General features: G+C 45.2%; 1 protein-coding gene across 7 annotated transcripts in view; it reads left to right on the forward strand.

Moving 5' to 3' along the window:
- KAZN (kazrin, periplakin interacting protein) overlaps positions 1–16,448 on the forward strand; it is a 266,812-nt gene that overhangs the window by 184,594 nt on the left and 65,770 nt on the right. For all 7 annotated transcript variants that reach the window (XM_040326266.1, XM_040326259.1, XM_040326260.1 and 4 more), the window contains one exon: positions 12,880–13,016. In XM_040326266.1, the coding sequence (XP_040182200.1) occupies positions 12,880–13,016 (137 nt within the window). The remainder of the gene's footprint in view (positions 1–12,879; positions 13,017–16,448) is intronic.

The raw sequence follows: 16,448 nt of genomic DNA on the forward strand, positions 1-16,448 counted from the left end.
AGACTGCAATATTCATACATACGCAGTGATGGTGGAAGAGGCTATCCCAGGGATCCTCAAACTACGGCCCTCCAGCTGTTGCGGAACTACACATCCCATGAGGCATTGTAAAACTCTGACATTCACAGACATGACTAGGCATGATGGGAATTGTAGTTCCTGAACAACTGGAGGGCCATAGTTTGAAGACCCATGGGCTATCCCCTAACTGTTCCCACAATGTTGGGAGCATGGAATTGTCCAAAATGTCTTGATATGCTGATGCTTTAAAGAGGAATGGGTTTTACTGTCTGTCATTCCCTGCAAAGTAAAAGCATAATGGGCTAGTAATTATGCCCCATCATTGGTATCTGTGGGAGGAATGGTGCCCCCATCACTGGTATTGGTGGGAGGAATGGTGCCCCCCATCACTGGTATAGGTGGGAGGAATGGTTGCCCCCATCACTGGTATCGGTGGGAGGATTGGTGCCCCCATCACTGGTATCGGTGGGAGGAATGGTGCCCCCCCCATCACTGGTATCGGTGGGAGGAATGGTGCCCCCCCCATCACTGGTATTGGTGAGAGGAATGGTGCCCCCGTCACTGGTATCGGTGGGAGGACGGGTGCCCCCGTCACTGGTATCGGTGGGAGGAATGGTGCCCCCATTGCTGGTATCGGTGGGAGGAATGGTGCCCCCCCCATCACTGGTATTGGTGGGAGGAATGGTTTCCCCATCACTGGTATCGGTGGCAGTAATGGTGCCCCCCATCACTGGTATAGGTGGGAGGAATGGTTGCCCCCATCACTGGTATCGGTGGGAGGAATGGTGCCCCCATTGCTGGTATCGGTGGGAGGAATGGTGCCCCCCCCATCACTGGTATCGGTGGGAGGAATGGTGCCCCCATCACTGGTATCGGTCTAGCAAAGGGCCACAGTTTGGAGACCACTGGGCTAGAGCCACAGATTTTAGCAACTCACTCCTGCTACTAAATTTGTTAGCAGCTAATCTCTAGACATGACATATGATTGCAAAGATCACATGGCTTTCGATGGAGCCAGCTACACAAGTAGCATGTAATGCACCGCATCTTGTAGTGATCATTTATCACCTACTACAAGGTACTTGTGATGCCTGCTCCATAGAGAGCCAGACATTTTTTCATTTGTTGATTGTTTGCTGCTCTCTGCGATTTGCGTGATTGAGCTACTGAATATCTCCCGTGTAGCCCTGTGTAAATGAATTGACATCCAGCTAATGGTTAAATCTCTCAATAGCAAGATTACAATTACTGGTGTAGCTCAGCCCCTAACTGTTTTCCCCAGTGTGATCTGCTGTATTAAAAATAGACGTTCTTTAGGGATTTTGCTCTACAACAAGTCGATCGCATGGCATAGTCAGATGTCCGCACCTTAATCCTTTAAAGCTGAATTCCAGGCAGATGATAAAAAAAAAAAAAACGCTGAACGTTGATGTGAATTAGAAATGTATTTTTAAATGCAACCAATGTAAATTCGACTTGATCTCCAACCTGAAAAGCACAACACAAGCACTTGACTGGAAAAGCAAGGGGGCGGCATTTAGGGCACACAGGGCCCAGAGACAAGGGGTGGGCAAGAGGGAAAGCCGCCCAGGGTGTAATGGTAAAAGGGGGTGTGTCCTTGGTACACGCTCCAGATCTGCTGTCACACGGACGGCTGACAAAAAAAAAACATGCATGTGTAGAGCACACTCTGTCAACCATGGGCAGCCAGAGTAAAGGGGGCAGGGAATGGGTGCAGGGCGGTACACCCATTCTACGTCATGCATTAGCAGTATGTGAAAGGGGGGGCAGTTTTCTGCATTCTTGCCCTGGGCACTGGATGAACCTGTCTCGGTGCTGAGGGCCAGCTGTGCTTTTTGCATGTACTTGTGCTGATGAGAAACATGCTGACAGGAGGATAGCGCACAAGGATGACATCAACAGTCTGCTGCTGCTCTTTTACTGTCCAGTTATGGGATGGAAAGGTGATCTAGCTTTGTTGGTTAAAGTGATTGTAAAGTCTAAAAGCTTGCTATGGGGGCACCCGAGCCAAACCACAGCTCCCTGTGTCCATTCAGGCATGGAGCCACGGCCTGGCCTCACCCTGCCGCGCCCCATTTCTCTCCTCATTGGCTGACTGACTTTAATTGCCAGCAGCGGGAGCCAGTGGCACAGTGCTACTATCTCAACCAATGAGGGGGGGAATCCCGGGCAGCCGAGTGTCTCGTGCAACATCGCTGGATCTTGAGGGACCTTGTGTTAGTATTGGGGGGGGGGGGGGGGCTTAGAATGCATTAAGATAAAAAAAACTTCTGCCTTTACAACAGCTTTAAAGCGGGGGGTTCACCCCAAAAAAATGTTTTAACATTACATTCAGGCGAGTTGTGATAATGACATTGGGCTGTTTTTTTTTGTTTTTTTTGTTAAATCCTTGCCCTACATACCGTTTTATGTACATTTTCACCGCGGCTTCCAGGTATGTAATCTGCGGCCTGGCGTTACTAATTGACAGGCTTCCGACCGGCGCATACAGCGCGTCACGAGTTGCCGGACTGCGAGTCGGTACTATATGGTGCCTGCGCACCGACGTTCGGCTTCTTTCGGCAACTCGTGACGCGCTGTATGCGCCGGTCGGAAGCCTGTCAATTAGTAACGCCCAGTCCCGCAGATTACATACCCGGAAGCCGCGGTGAACATATATATATATATATAACGGTATGTACGGCAAGGAGATAAAAAAAAAAAACAGCCGATCACAACTCAACTGAATGTAATGTTAAACTATTTTTTTGGGGTGAACCCCCCCGCTTTAAGTTCAGTAGAGAAAAGGCAGGTCACACGGCTGGCTGCGTTTAAGTAGGACTGTGTAATGTCTGCAGCTAAAACGGCTCCCATGTGTTATTTAAATGTGTGTTTAGTGGTTTGGATGGAGTTCAGCTTTACGCTTTCCATTTCACCTCACCCATAAGTCCAATATTGGATTAAGATCTTCTGACCACCATCCAAAATCGAGATCTGCCAGAGCAGTCAATTTTTGTGCAGGGTTAAGGGGTGCACTACGTACAGGGCACAAGGTTTGGGGGTGCGCTGTGTCTAGGGTGCGCTGTGTCTAGGGTGCGCTGTGTCTAGGGTGCGCTGTGTCTAGGGTGCGCTGTGTCTAGGGTGCGCTGTGTCTAGGGTGCGCTGTGTCTAGGGTGCGCTGTGTCTAGGGTGCGCTGTGTCTAGGGTGCGCTGTGTCTAGGGTGCGCTGTGTCTAGGGTGCGCTGTGTCTAGGGTGCGCTGTGTCTAGGGTGCGCTGTGTCTAGGGTGCAGGGGGTGCGCTGTGTACAGGGTGCAGGGGGTGCGCTGTGTACAGGGTGCAGGGGGTGCGCTGTGTACAGGGTTAAGCTCTTCCGACAACCATCCAAAATTAGGATCTGCCACAGCAGGCAATTTTTTGTGCAGGGTTTAGGGGCTCGCTGCGTGCAGGGTTTAGGGGCTGCTGCGATCATGCCGTTAGTTGGCGGCGCATGCGCAGGAGTGACGTCATTGCGGCTCCGGCCAGTCACAGGCGCGATGCGAGGATGACACTCGGGGAAACATGGCGACAATGGAGGAGAGGAACAAGCACCACTGCGGGGGCTTCGATCTCAGATAAGTAATACATAATGAGATAGTATTCTATACATACTAGCTCGTTATGCCTTTTTCTTGCAGGGTTTTTTTTTTCAGAACTTTTTTTAAGAGGGTTTACTTCCTTTTTAAGGCTTAATTTTATTTATAAATTGTTTTCCCCCAAAGTATGATTGGTTAGTTAAAGAGTTTACACAGCAGTGACTGCTTGCGTTCTGGCTACCCCTGTCTAGTTGTTGGGCTAAGCCATCTCATAAGGAATGAGTTACTGCTGATGGGTTGTTGTGCACATTGAAGCTTGAGCTACAGGAGTCTGTAAACAAAAGGGTTTTTCAACAGTTTGCAATTCAATATACCCATTTTAAATGGAACATGCACTTGCTGGCTCAAAAAGAAAATGCAGCATTTTGATATGTAGATTTTCATATTTACCTTATTTAAAATATTTTAATATAAGATTAAAATATATATAGTTTTTATTTTAGCTAGGAGTAAAAAAATATATAACATATTCCCTTTAAGGGACTTTTTAGTAAAGTATATACGAGGGAGAGGCATCTACACAGTAGGGCTGTCACATGTGCGCTCCCAGACCATGTATATTTCAGGGCTGCTCGTCCCTGAAGGTCTGGCAGTACAAAGTAATAGAGCTGATGCAGCTGTGCGAAGTAAAGAAGCGGGGAAGAGAAAGTGCTGCTTTCATTGCATTGAACAAGACAGCTGAGAGGAATCTGAATTACCGCACAGTGTCTGCAAAGAATTGCATTTCTTCCTGACTTTGAAAATATATTGTAGATCCAGTTTAATGAAAGCCACCAATACAATTGCATAATGACATGTGTTTTTTTTTTTTAACGTCTTTTCTTCTTTTTTTTGGTTAGTTGCGGCGATATCCATGTTCCCAAAGTATTGTCTATGAGGGTAGCCGCAGGATGGATATGAAAATTCATATTTAGAGTTGGGCCCAGGGCAGCCATCAGGAATTATGGGGCCCCTTACACCACTTCTGGCATGGGCCCCCTGGAGCAAAGAAACGGGGGGGGGGGGGATTACAAAAAAGGGGGGCTCTGGGCCCTTTAATAATAATAATAATAATAATAAAAAAAGAAACATTAAATAAAATAAATGTTTATAAAGAAAAAAAAGGGGGGTTTCCATCCAGGGTCCTGGGGACCTCTGGGCCCTTTAATAAAAAAATAAATAAATATATATAAACAAAAATAAAAAAATAAACATTTATAAAAAAAAAGGGGGTGTTTGCCACATGGGGCCTTGGGGACCTCTGAGCCCTTTAATTAAAAAAAAAAAATATAGATTATATATATATATATATATATATATATATATATATATATATATATATATATATATATATAATTATATAAAAAAAAAACATTTTTTTTATTAAAAAAAAGGGGGGGGGGGGTTGCCATCAGGGGACCTCTGGGCCCTTTAATAATAAATATATATATATATATATATAATTTTTTTTATAAAAAAAAAAAAGGGGTGTTGTCATCCGGGGATCTCCGGGCCCCCCGTACCCCAAAAAAAAAAAATTGTCCCTTTAATAAAAATATATTAAAAAAAATGTATTTTTTTTTTTTTTTTAATAAAAAATACATAAAAAAAAGGACAGTTGCCATCTGGGGCCCTGTGGGCCTCCGGACCCCTAAAAAAATTATATATATATATATATATATATATATATATATATATATATATATATATATATATATATATACATTTTTAAAGGGGGTTGCCATCCGGGCCCCTTACAGGTGTACTGCCTGTACCCCCCTGATGGCGGCCCTTGTTGGGCCATAGCTTGTAAAAATTTTCACTGGTTCCTGATGAACCAGAAAACATTCTCTCCTCCCGCCCAACATTCCTCGATTAAAAAAAATTGAAGGAGCCATCAGAAAATTGCCAGATGAAAGCGGTAGATGTAGCCACTGTTCCAAGTATTAGAACAGCCAGCTTGGCCGTCTGTCATAATACTATACGCCATGGGGGGGGGGGGGTCCCTTCATCCAAGCAGGCTGAACGAATAAAACACTCATCATTTCAGGCTGGCCCCTTTTGCAGGTCTATTTCATAGCATAGGCTCAACGGTTTAGGGTTCCTTTACATGGGGATGCAGAGGAAACCAGAATAAGTGGTACCCCAACCACTGAGGGGTGGGGAATTTTCAGTGTAAGCTCAGCTGCCTTCCTTTATCTAAGGATAGAGAGGAGACCAGAATAATAAAGCCCGCCATCGATAGATCAAAACCGGCCAGTTCCATTTCTGATTCATCTGTGGACTGGGTGCTTGTTCTGAAGTTGATCTATCGATTGACTTCAGTACAACCGGCCCTGTTGTGTTTTTTTTTTTTGTTTTTGTTTTTTTCCTTCGATCACTGTGTGCGACTATAGCCTCCAGCAGTGATTATGTATTCTGACTGGCTAGAAAACCTTCCGCTGTCAGAATACAATAGCACAGCAGGAGGGATTCCCCCTGGCACACAAGGAAAAACATTTGCATAATGTATGGCCTGCCTTTGAGATGCCGAAACTACTGATGGGTGGGAGGTTTTCAGTGTAGACTTGGTTCAACAGTTTGGGGGCCCTTCATTTATAAGTGCAGAGGGTACCAAAGTAATAGATACCCTAACCACTGCCAGGGTAAGGCATTTTCATAGTGTAAGCAGTTTTGGGTCTGTTATATGATGCAAAGGAGACCAGGATAACAGGAGATACCCCAACTGCTGGTGGGGTGAGGAACTTTCACAGTGTAGACTTGGCTAACAGGTAATGTTGTTGTTGTTTTTTTAATATATGTTGGAGACCAGGATAATAAGAGATACCCCAACCACTGGGGCATACAGCATTTTCATAGTGTAGACTTGGCTCAACAATTTGTGGTCCTTGTATATAATACATGGGACACCATGCTATTAAAAGGTACCCCAACTGCTGGTGGGTTGAGTAACTTTCACAGTGTAGGCTTGGCCAACAGTTAATGGTCCTTTTTTATATGATATGTAGGAGACCAAGATAATAAGAGATGCCCCAACCACTGGGGCATACAGAATTTTCATAGTGTAGGCTTGGCTCAACATTTTGTGGTCCTTGGCTATGAAACATAGGACACCAGGATATTAGGAGATACCTCAAGTAATGGCAGGGTGGGGAATTTTTACGGTGTAGGCTTGGCCAACAGTTAATGATCCTTTATATGATATGTAGGAGACCAGGATAATAAGAGATACCCCAACCACTGGGGCATACAGAATTTTCATTGTGTAGGCTTGGCTCAACAATTTGTGGTCCTTGTATGCATAGCACACCAGTATATTAGGAGATACCCCAACTGATGGCAGGGTGGGAAATTTTCACAGTGTAGGCTTGGCTCAAAAGTTCAGGTTCCTTTTATATGAAGATATTATATTGAAGATATATTGTAGATTACCGGTATATATTGAAGCTATTATGTGAAGATCTGAGTAATCGGAGATGGTCCAACCAGCAAATATCTAGCTACATTTCTCTAAGGAATTGTGTAACATTTTAGGCCCGATATGTGATCTGGAGTTTCCAGTGATAGGAGATGGTATTGATTGTCCCACTTGCCCAAATTGTATCAGTCCCAAAATTGTGCTTAAAATAGGGCGAGGCGCTCAGATCGAGGCTATTGGAAGCTTTGCATCATCAAAAATTACATTTGTCTGAATATCAAATGGTCCCAGTAGCAGACACTATGACCTGTTTGGCTGATATTTTAGAGGCACTCTTGGACTTTGGAATGAAAGAAGTGTCCTACGGTATAACAGTGGTCCTCGACCCTGTCCTCAGGACCCACTAACAGTCCAGGTTTGCAAGATAACTGAAATACATCACAGGTGATCTCATTTGCTGCTCAGTGATTGCAGTATTCTAGATTGCATCTCCCCAAGGTAATACTTAAAACCTGGCCTGTTGGTGGGCCCTGAGGACAGGGTTGATGACCACTGCTATAACACCTTTATATGTTTTATGTTGAATGAGGCAGTCAGTTGTGAAAGTTTATCTTGTAGAACCAGGCACTTGGTATACATTCCGGGTATACATCCCTCTGCACTAGACAGAAAAAGCAACAGAATCATTTACGTTTAATATACCTTGAAGACGCCACGTACTGTTGGCGTAATATCACAACACAGAGGTAATCCCGCATCATATTGCAGTCAGTGGAGTGCCTGTTATAAATTCCCGCTATGAAATAACTGCTGCTTTCATGCACTCCGCCGGTTTCTCTTTGTACAAACCTGTTTTTAGTAGTTTTCACTGCAAACAGCCTGAACAAAATAAACGCATTCCTTAATTTTTTTTCATAAATCCAGAACTGGAATGTTGGTGCAAGTTAAGACTGGATCTCCGACTAATTTAATGAAGTTATGAAACTACAATTCTCTTTTGATGAAAGTCATAAGGGATGGAATTTTATAAAAAAAATAAAAAAATACCATTGACTTAAAAGGCCTTTTAATTTTTATATATATATATATATATATATATATATATATATATATATATATATATATATATATATATATATATAGGCATTTTTTCCCTGGGGGCACAAAATGCTTTATCTGCTGTTGGGGCAGGTTGTGAGGTGGCCATCTTGGGTGTGCTTAGTAGAATATCATACTAGGACGAATTGACAGTGGCACCCTGTCTATTGGGGGTGCAGGGGCCGCCCCCCTAATCCATGTGCCCAACTCCAAATCTACATGCTAGGCGCCTGATGTATGGATTTCAACTGTTTTTTTTATGCACATGATTAAAGCACAGGGCTTCAAAAATGGTGGGCTCGAGGCACAGAGCACTAATATTAATATTCACTAATGTCTTCCTGTTTCTCCTCCTGGCCAATTGGGAAGTGGGTCCTGAGACCCAATTGGCCAGGGAGTCTTAGGACTCTTCCCTCGGCAAGCTGGAGTGAGGAGCAGCGTTGGCCTCCTATGGTAAGGCCACTGATCGCCGCCACTCCCAGGTTTGGCATGCATTTGCAAGTTGGTAAAGAAGAGATGGGTACCTTGTCTGATGGGGACAGAACTAGCAACAGGGAAAAGCTCCTGACGAGGAAGGAAAACTTAGGGCTTGCAACTTCTCTGGGCAACTGTCTGTTTGGGCATGAGAGGGCCAAGCCGCATTCTTCCCCTCATTGTCAGTTTGGCTGCATTAAAGTGGGGTTCCACCCAAAAATGGAACTTCCACTTTTTGGAACCCTCCCCCCCCCTCCTCCGGTGGCACCTTTTAGGGGGGAGCAGATACCCATCTAATACAGGTATTTTCTCCCACTTCCTGGCATAGGTCACCTCGGTGATCTACGCCACTTCCAGTGCCTACTCTGTGCCCCCGCTGTCTTCTGGGAGACACACAGCTCCCAAAACACAGCGGGGACCAGTGAAGAAGTGCAGACTCGCGCATGTGCAGTAGGGACCCGGGAAGTGAAGCCGCAAAGCTTAATTTCCTGATTCCCTCACAAGGATGGCAGCCGAAATATTGCTCGGCTTTGGCTGCCGACATCGCGGGCACCATGGACAGGTAAGTGTCCATATATTAAAAGTCAGCAGGTGCAGTGTTTGTAGCTGCTGGCTTTTATATTTTTTTTTAAGTGGGACCTCCGCTTTAAGCTCTCTATACGCTGTTGGAACTGTGAGTGTTCCCAGTTCCTTCCTACCGGGTTATTTGTGAACTATGTCTGTATTATTTCAGTACAAGTTCTTTTAATTGCACTGGGACTGAGTATGTTATTCCCCCAATACCGAGCTGCACCCCTCCTACAGTACATGTATGTCAGGTAGGTGTAGCCAAAAATGCATATTTTTTTTAATGCGCATATAACATCGCTCCAACTGTCCATGACTTTGAGGGACTGTCCCTGACTTGGAACAAAGTCCCTCTTTCCGCCTCATGCGTCCCTTATTTTGGTCTGATCCATATAGTTGTGTATATATAATACAATTTTTATCTTTCCAAAAGTGTAAACATTTCATCCAATTTCTAAATTTCTGCATTTGTACATTTCCAGTAATTTCCAGTGCATTTGTAAAAAGCCAATATAAAGGAATAGTCATGGTAAAAGAAGAAGCACTTGTGGGTTTAACTAATATATTTTTTTTAAGCCTACATACTTTTGGTAACGGGTGTCCCTCCTTCCCATTTTATAAAGTTGGGCTGTATACATATCATCAGGAATTCGGTTGCAAGGTTCCTCTGCATCTTGATGGACGGACACCTGATCCTTCATGGTTATTGCTAGTTTTGGGTCTGTGATCTTTCACAGACCTTTCAATAAAAGTCTGGTTGAGTGAGACAACGATGATAATCACCTATGGAAATCATTTATCAGTCCTTGGTGTGTAATACATCTTGTGTCTCGTTATAGCGCACACATTACAAAACGCTCGTTTATGGCGTTCCTGCATTGTTCGCCTTCATCTTGGTCTAGAATGAAATGAGCAGATTGTGTAGAAACCCATAGGAGCTTGTCAGAAATGCAGGGCTGTGGAGCCGGAGTCGGGGGAAATTTTGGGTACCTGGAGTCGGAGTCGGCAAACAATGCTCCGACTCCGACTCCTACTAAATTTAGATTGGAATTAAAAAAAAAAAAAAGCAAGTTTAAATGTCCCAATTCACAAAAAGTTATAATTAATGACTTCTCTACTGTAAGAATAAAGACCAATGCATGCAGTGCCTCACGTAACCGCAAAACGAACACGTTAAGTGACCGTGAAGAAGCATGCTTTTCATGTGCTTCACTATATGGCACGCAACGCACAATTAGGAGCTGCAATACTTCTACTTTCCATAGTGATGTGTTCTGCTGTTACAGGGAACACATGTTAGAGAACCAGTAAGTGTCCAAATAAAAAAAATTCCAACAGGAGTTTTATAAAGCACTAAAAGAAGTTGAAAAGTATGATCGCTCATCAAAACTTACTGTTGAAGAAGCCATCCTTGTTTATCCGGAGATCGTTAGTGATGTGGCCAGAATAGTTACTGCAATGCCACCCACCCAAGTCAGTGTCGAAAGATTATTTTCAGCCCTAAAAATAATAAAGTCTGACTTAAGAGCCTCTATGAAAGAGGATCTGGCAGAGGCAATTCTCTTCCTTAGAACTCTACATTGAATTGATTTGCATTTGCTAAGCCTAGAACTACATTCCAAGATTAATATAAACCATTTCTAGGTTTTGCAGATTTTGTTTTTGGTTCATTATAGATAAGCTTTGTTTTTGTTCTAAAGCAACCAAATAATGTGGTTTGTATTTTTGAACTGGTAAAGATCCTGTTCCTGATGTTTATGCCTGCTGCTACTATCCAGCCACTTGATTGTTTTCATTGTGTTTGTCTTTTGCTTAAACTGTGCAATACAGTAGACTGTTGGCTTCCCAGCCAGTAGTCCTGTGGTAGGTTGCGTTTCTTTCACTCAAGGAATGTATAAAATACATTTGCATATTAATACAGAGGAGTCGGAGTCGGAAGTACATAAAACTGAGGAGTCGGAGTCGGAACATTTATCTACCGACTCCACAGCCCTGCAGAAATGTCTATAGTTCTAACCATAGGCGTACGCACAGGGTGTGCCCAGGTGCACCCTAAATACTCTGTGCAGCACAGATTCCCCCTATTGTCCTGCCCCCCCATTTCCCCCACAGCGCTGCCAGCTTTCCTCCTCTCCCACTGGCTGCTGCAGGCACACACAGGAGGATGGTTTAGGATGAGGGGGGGAAGGGACGGTAAATATGAGTGAGCTTTGGGGTGCACACCCTAATGCAATAGGCTGCGCACACCTAGGGTTCTAACCAAACAAAGCTGCAAACGATGAGGGTTTGGGCAAACCAGCTTCTTTGACCCATCTCTACTGATGCTGAATTTAAAACATCAGAGGAATACCCATCATGCATTGCTCTGTTCCCCCGGCTTTTACCTAAGCCATGTCCACAGCAGGGTGAGGGACAGATTGGCTGTACAATATCTGCAGCATATCCATTATTGATTTTAGAGCCCATTCATGTAAGAATGGATTACAAGCTAAAGTACAGCATGAAAGCTCCACTGAACTTCAGTGAAAATATCAGCTGCCAGTAATGTGCTGTTATATTCAGAAGCAATTTTATTTATTTTTTTCTTCTTTTTTATTTATTTTTTTATTTAAACTGATTGTAGAAAGTTATGTGCTGAAAGTTTTGCAATCAATTCCTTAGTGCTGTTCAGATTTCCTGTATGGATGGTGGTATTATACCATGGCTATTTTTTTTTTATCCTCGGCTGACGCAGGCTGATGGGTAGGGTAAGCAAGGACATTTTGTAGACAACACTGCGGCGGTATGATGTTTTAAAAACACCCTTTCCCATAGCTCCCAGCTGTCCCAGGTTTCGAGGGGGCTGTCCCGGGTTTCGAGGGGGCTGTCCTGGGTTTCGAGGGGGCTGTCCTGGGTTTCGAGGGGGCTGTCCTGGGTTTCGAGGGGCTGTCCTGGGTTTCGAGGGGCTGTCCTGGGTTTCGCGGGGCTGTCCCGAGGGTTTTCGCGGGGCTGTCCCGAGGGTTTTCGCGGGGCTGTCCCGAGGGTTTTCGCGGGGCTGTCCCGAGGGTTTTCGCGGGGCTGTCCCGAGGGTTTTCGCGGCGCTGTCCCGAGGGTTTTCGCGGCGCTGTCCCGAGGGTTTTCGCGGCGCTGTCCCGAGGGTTTTCGCGGCGCTGTCCCGAGGGTTTTCGCGGGGCTGTCCCGAGGGTTTTCGCGGGGCTGTCCCGAGGGTTTTCGCGGCGCTGTCCCGAGGGTTTTCGCGGCGCTGTCCCGAGGGTTTTCGCGGGGCTGTCCCGAGGGTTTTCGCGGGGCTGTCCACAATACTCCACAATTTTGTCATTCATTCTGCTATGATACATTTATGGTTATCTTACCTTTCCCTTTCCAACAGTGCATCTAAAACTAATATTAGTAATACTAAGGTATTGGATAATTCCTTTAAAACCATATACGACTAAAGTTTGTTCTTTTCATCGGTTGAAAAAAGTGTAAATAAAAAAGGGGGGAAAACCCCGTTGGCGCTCATCGCAATTCAATTCCATGTTGAATGTTCTAAGAATAAGCGGTGATGTCAGATGGTCTCAGCATCCTTTTCTCACATTCTAATACCGCAGGCCTGTGAAACCTCAACAGGTTTTTGCAGTTGCGGCATGACTGTGTTTTTTGCATCGTGTATTAAATATTTATAGCCATTTCTCCGTCCTGTTTTCCAGCCATGAAGGCAGATCGCAGGAGATTAAAGTCGGAAAAGGCCGACCTGGTGAGCCAAATGGAGCAGCTGTATTCCACCCTAGAAAGCCGGGAGGAGCAACTACGTGACTTTATTCGAAATTATGAGCAGCATAGAAAGGTGAGAATGTAAAATGTCTAACTATGGGGATTTTTTTTTTTTATAGGGTCATCAGACACTATCAGGATTATGATGATAAGGTGAACCTGTTCTTTGCAGGGCAACAGCACAGAGTAGAGAATGCAGAGCGCAATGGCATAGTGTAGAATGTGTAATGAATCATTAAAGCGGAGTTCCACCCAAAAAAGGAACTTCCGCTTTACGTATAGGTGTCCCCCTGACATGCCACATTTTGCATGTCATTTTTTTGGGGGGGGGGCGGATACCTTCTTATTAGAGGGTTTCAGCTCCCACTCACGTCCTCCCGGGGCTCTGCTGAGCCGGAAGGAAGTTCATCCCTCTCTGCAATCATCTGGGACACGTCACAGGTCCCACATCATTGCCCGGCGAGTCACAGTGCACAGCGCGGCTCGCGCATGCACAGTGCCAGCCGGGCGCCCGCAGTTGCAATGTCAGTGCCGCAGAGAGGAGCGGGGCTTCGTTCGCGCGCATTGCTGGACAGTGGGACAGGTGAGTGTCTGATTATTAAGTCAGCAGCTACACTTTTTGTAGCTGCTGAGTTTTATAGGGGTGGAACTCCGCTTTAGAGTCCCGGTTCACACCGAATGTGGCTTTGAAATTGCTACTTCAACGCGATTTCAAAGCTGTCCGTCAGTGCGATTTTCATGTGCAGCTTGCCGATATCAAAGCAAGATGCACATTAAAGTTGGTGCAAGACGGAATCGCACTGATTTGAATAGTTCCAGAAATGGGGTGCAATTTTCTACGCGACTTTGATCGCATGACAAGTTGCACCGGTGTGAACAGGGACTAAAAGAATAACTAGTAACGCACTCATATAAAACGCATGAAGAGCTGGTAGTTTCCTATCACACAGCTCCTTTCCCTATCTGCAACGTAGATAGCGTCCTGACCAGGGCTCAAGTCCTGCGGGAACGCGTGGGAACGGAGTCCCTGCACTTTTTTCACAGCAGGAACGCCGTTCCCTTTGCAGGACTAGAGCCGCCCGAGTCAATCCTTCACTAAGCGGCGATGCCCAGCTCGAGTCACTGTCATGGGCAGGCGAACCTTAGTAATCCTTTGTTACTGACCGCTTCCTGTATATGGATTCATCGGGTATTCCGTCACTTCCTCGATGCCGCAATGTCTCCTGGGAGCTTTTGTCATTGTTCCCAGGAGACATTGCGGAGGTCTGCCGCCAGTTATTGTGGGATTTAGAAAGAACTTGCTTAAAGTTCTTTCTAAATGCCGCGATGACTCGTGGCAGACATGCGTTTTTTTTTGGTGGGGGAGCGGATGTTGGGTGGGAGTTCCCACACTTTTTCCCCCAGAACTTGACCCCTGGTCCTGACTCTCCTGTAGTACAAGGGAGGGGGCGAGCACGACACTCCACGCCAGGGAAAAAGCCTTGCATTACTGTGTGGAGTTACAGACAGAAGAACAGGAAGTGAGGATTTCTCAGAAGAAATAAGGACATTTAAAAGCAAAATGGAAGGATGAGGTAAGTGAGGAGGACTGCACGAAGGTAAAGGAAGCCATTTAGGGAAAAAAAATTGTACCTTTACAGCCCTTTTAAACATCTTTATTGACTTTCTGGGATAGACGACAAGATATTTGAACCACACCCACACATTTTTCTGCCTCCACTCATAGAACAATGAGACCAAAGCGAAGCGCACCTGACATGTCTCCCTTTTCGAATGGTTTGGATTGTCCATTATATCTCTGATGAAAACATCTGTACCAATAATGCATTATATAGCTGCTATTATGGGACCCAGTGTGCTTTCAGCTTAGCACCTGAATGATATTCCAGCCCCTGCAATGTGCCCTGAATTCAAGCTAATCTTTTCATGCTGCCTACTCATCGGAAGCCTGAGTTCACTTTAGTGTTTACATAAAGGTAGCATTGTTCCCGATTCCTTCACTCCGATTTCCACATTAGCCCCCTCTATTCAGATCTAATCAAAGAGGCGTACAGAGAGCAGTGGATGCATTGTTCAGTGTATTCCTGTACAAGATGTGCGCAGACTGCATTCACACCAAGAGGTCTGTGCACATTCCTCCTCATCCTAGCCGTGTTTTCACTCGTTTATCAATAGTGACCGACGCAAGAAAGATCTCAGGCTCTATTACCCCAAAGCAACCAGTCAGGTTCCTCCTTTACTGCAAAGGTATAATCTGATTGGTTGCTGTGCTGCAACATGGACTGATGCATGCATGTAATATAACAATTACCCACTGGAGAATGGAAGAAAGAATCGGAGTTGGTGCAATGGGTAGAAAATGCAATTTGTAGAGCCAGGCTTGGGTCACTCACAGTGCTCTCGTCTTTGGGATCTACACACACCATCTTGCCTATATCATTTTTGTCAATACAACAATCATTAAAGTGTGTGAGTGTGTAAACCCAATTACTAATCTTATATAAGCGTTCACATGTTCATGTAATTTCAAAAATAATTTTCAGTATTTTACTGTAGCTTTCGATATAATACCTGGTGAGCCTGCCAGCTCCTTGTCCAGGCACTTCCTGTTAGGGTGGTCCCTGTCTGTTTAAAGCTGGCTTCACGGGGTGGTATCAAAAAGTTTCAAGACTAGCTTTAGTTTAAAGAAAGTACTTTAAAGTGGAGTTTCCACCTGAAAAACATTTTTCCACCAAAAATCAAAAAAAAAAAAAAAGGATTTTTTTAAAAAATGTACTTACCCTAAATAGCTGTTGCTATGCGGAAGTGCCGAATCTGCCTCTTCATCCTCTGCGGTGGATTCTCTTTCTCCTCCTACACTCGGTGTCTTGTGAATGGGGCGCGCTGCATTCTGGGAACTGTGTGTGTCCCAGAAAGCAGCCGGCCCATTCACAAAGCGCTGCTCGCGCATGCGCAGTAGGAAACGGCTTCACTGCCTGTTTCCCTTATTATGGATGGCGGCGCCTGGAGCTGCCAGGATCGAGGATCGGACTCGGCGGGGGCCAACATCGCTGGCGGCTAGGACAGGTAAGTGTCAGCAGCTACAGTGTTTATTTTTTTTGGAATGGAACCTCTGCTTTAAGGGGAAGTAAAGTCCAATGCATAGTTTGTACCTATAGGTGGCAGTGGTGGCCCGTTCAATTAGGGCGCACAGCCGCCGCCCCCTCTCTTCAGCCACCCCCTCTATGACTAATGGATAGATTCATGTATAGCATGAATCTATCCATGGCCGCCGCTGCCACCCCCTATTCAGGCGTCCGGCCCCTTTTCAGATGCTGGGCGCCTGAATTTAAGTGGCAGGGGTGTTTTTTTTTTTGTAGCACCTGATTAAAGCCATAGGCTCTATTAGGCGTCAATATAGGGTGGACTCGTGGCGCAGAGCATTGCGCTCACAGTCCACCCAGATATTCATCAGCTTTTCTAACACTGAACCACCTTTCTGCCAATCGGGTAGCGTGGATCCAAT

The sequence above is a fragment of the Rana temporaria genome, chromosome 10, assembly GCF_905171775.1.
Source record: "Rana temporaria chromosome 10, aRanTem1.1, whole genome shotgun sequence".
NCBI classification, from domain to species: Eukaryota; Metazoa; Chordata; class Amphibia; order Anura; family Ranidae; genus Rana; species Rana temporaria.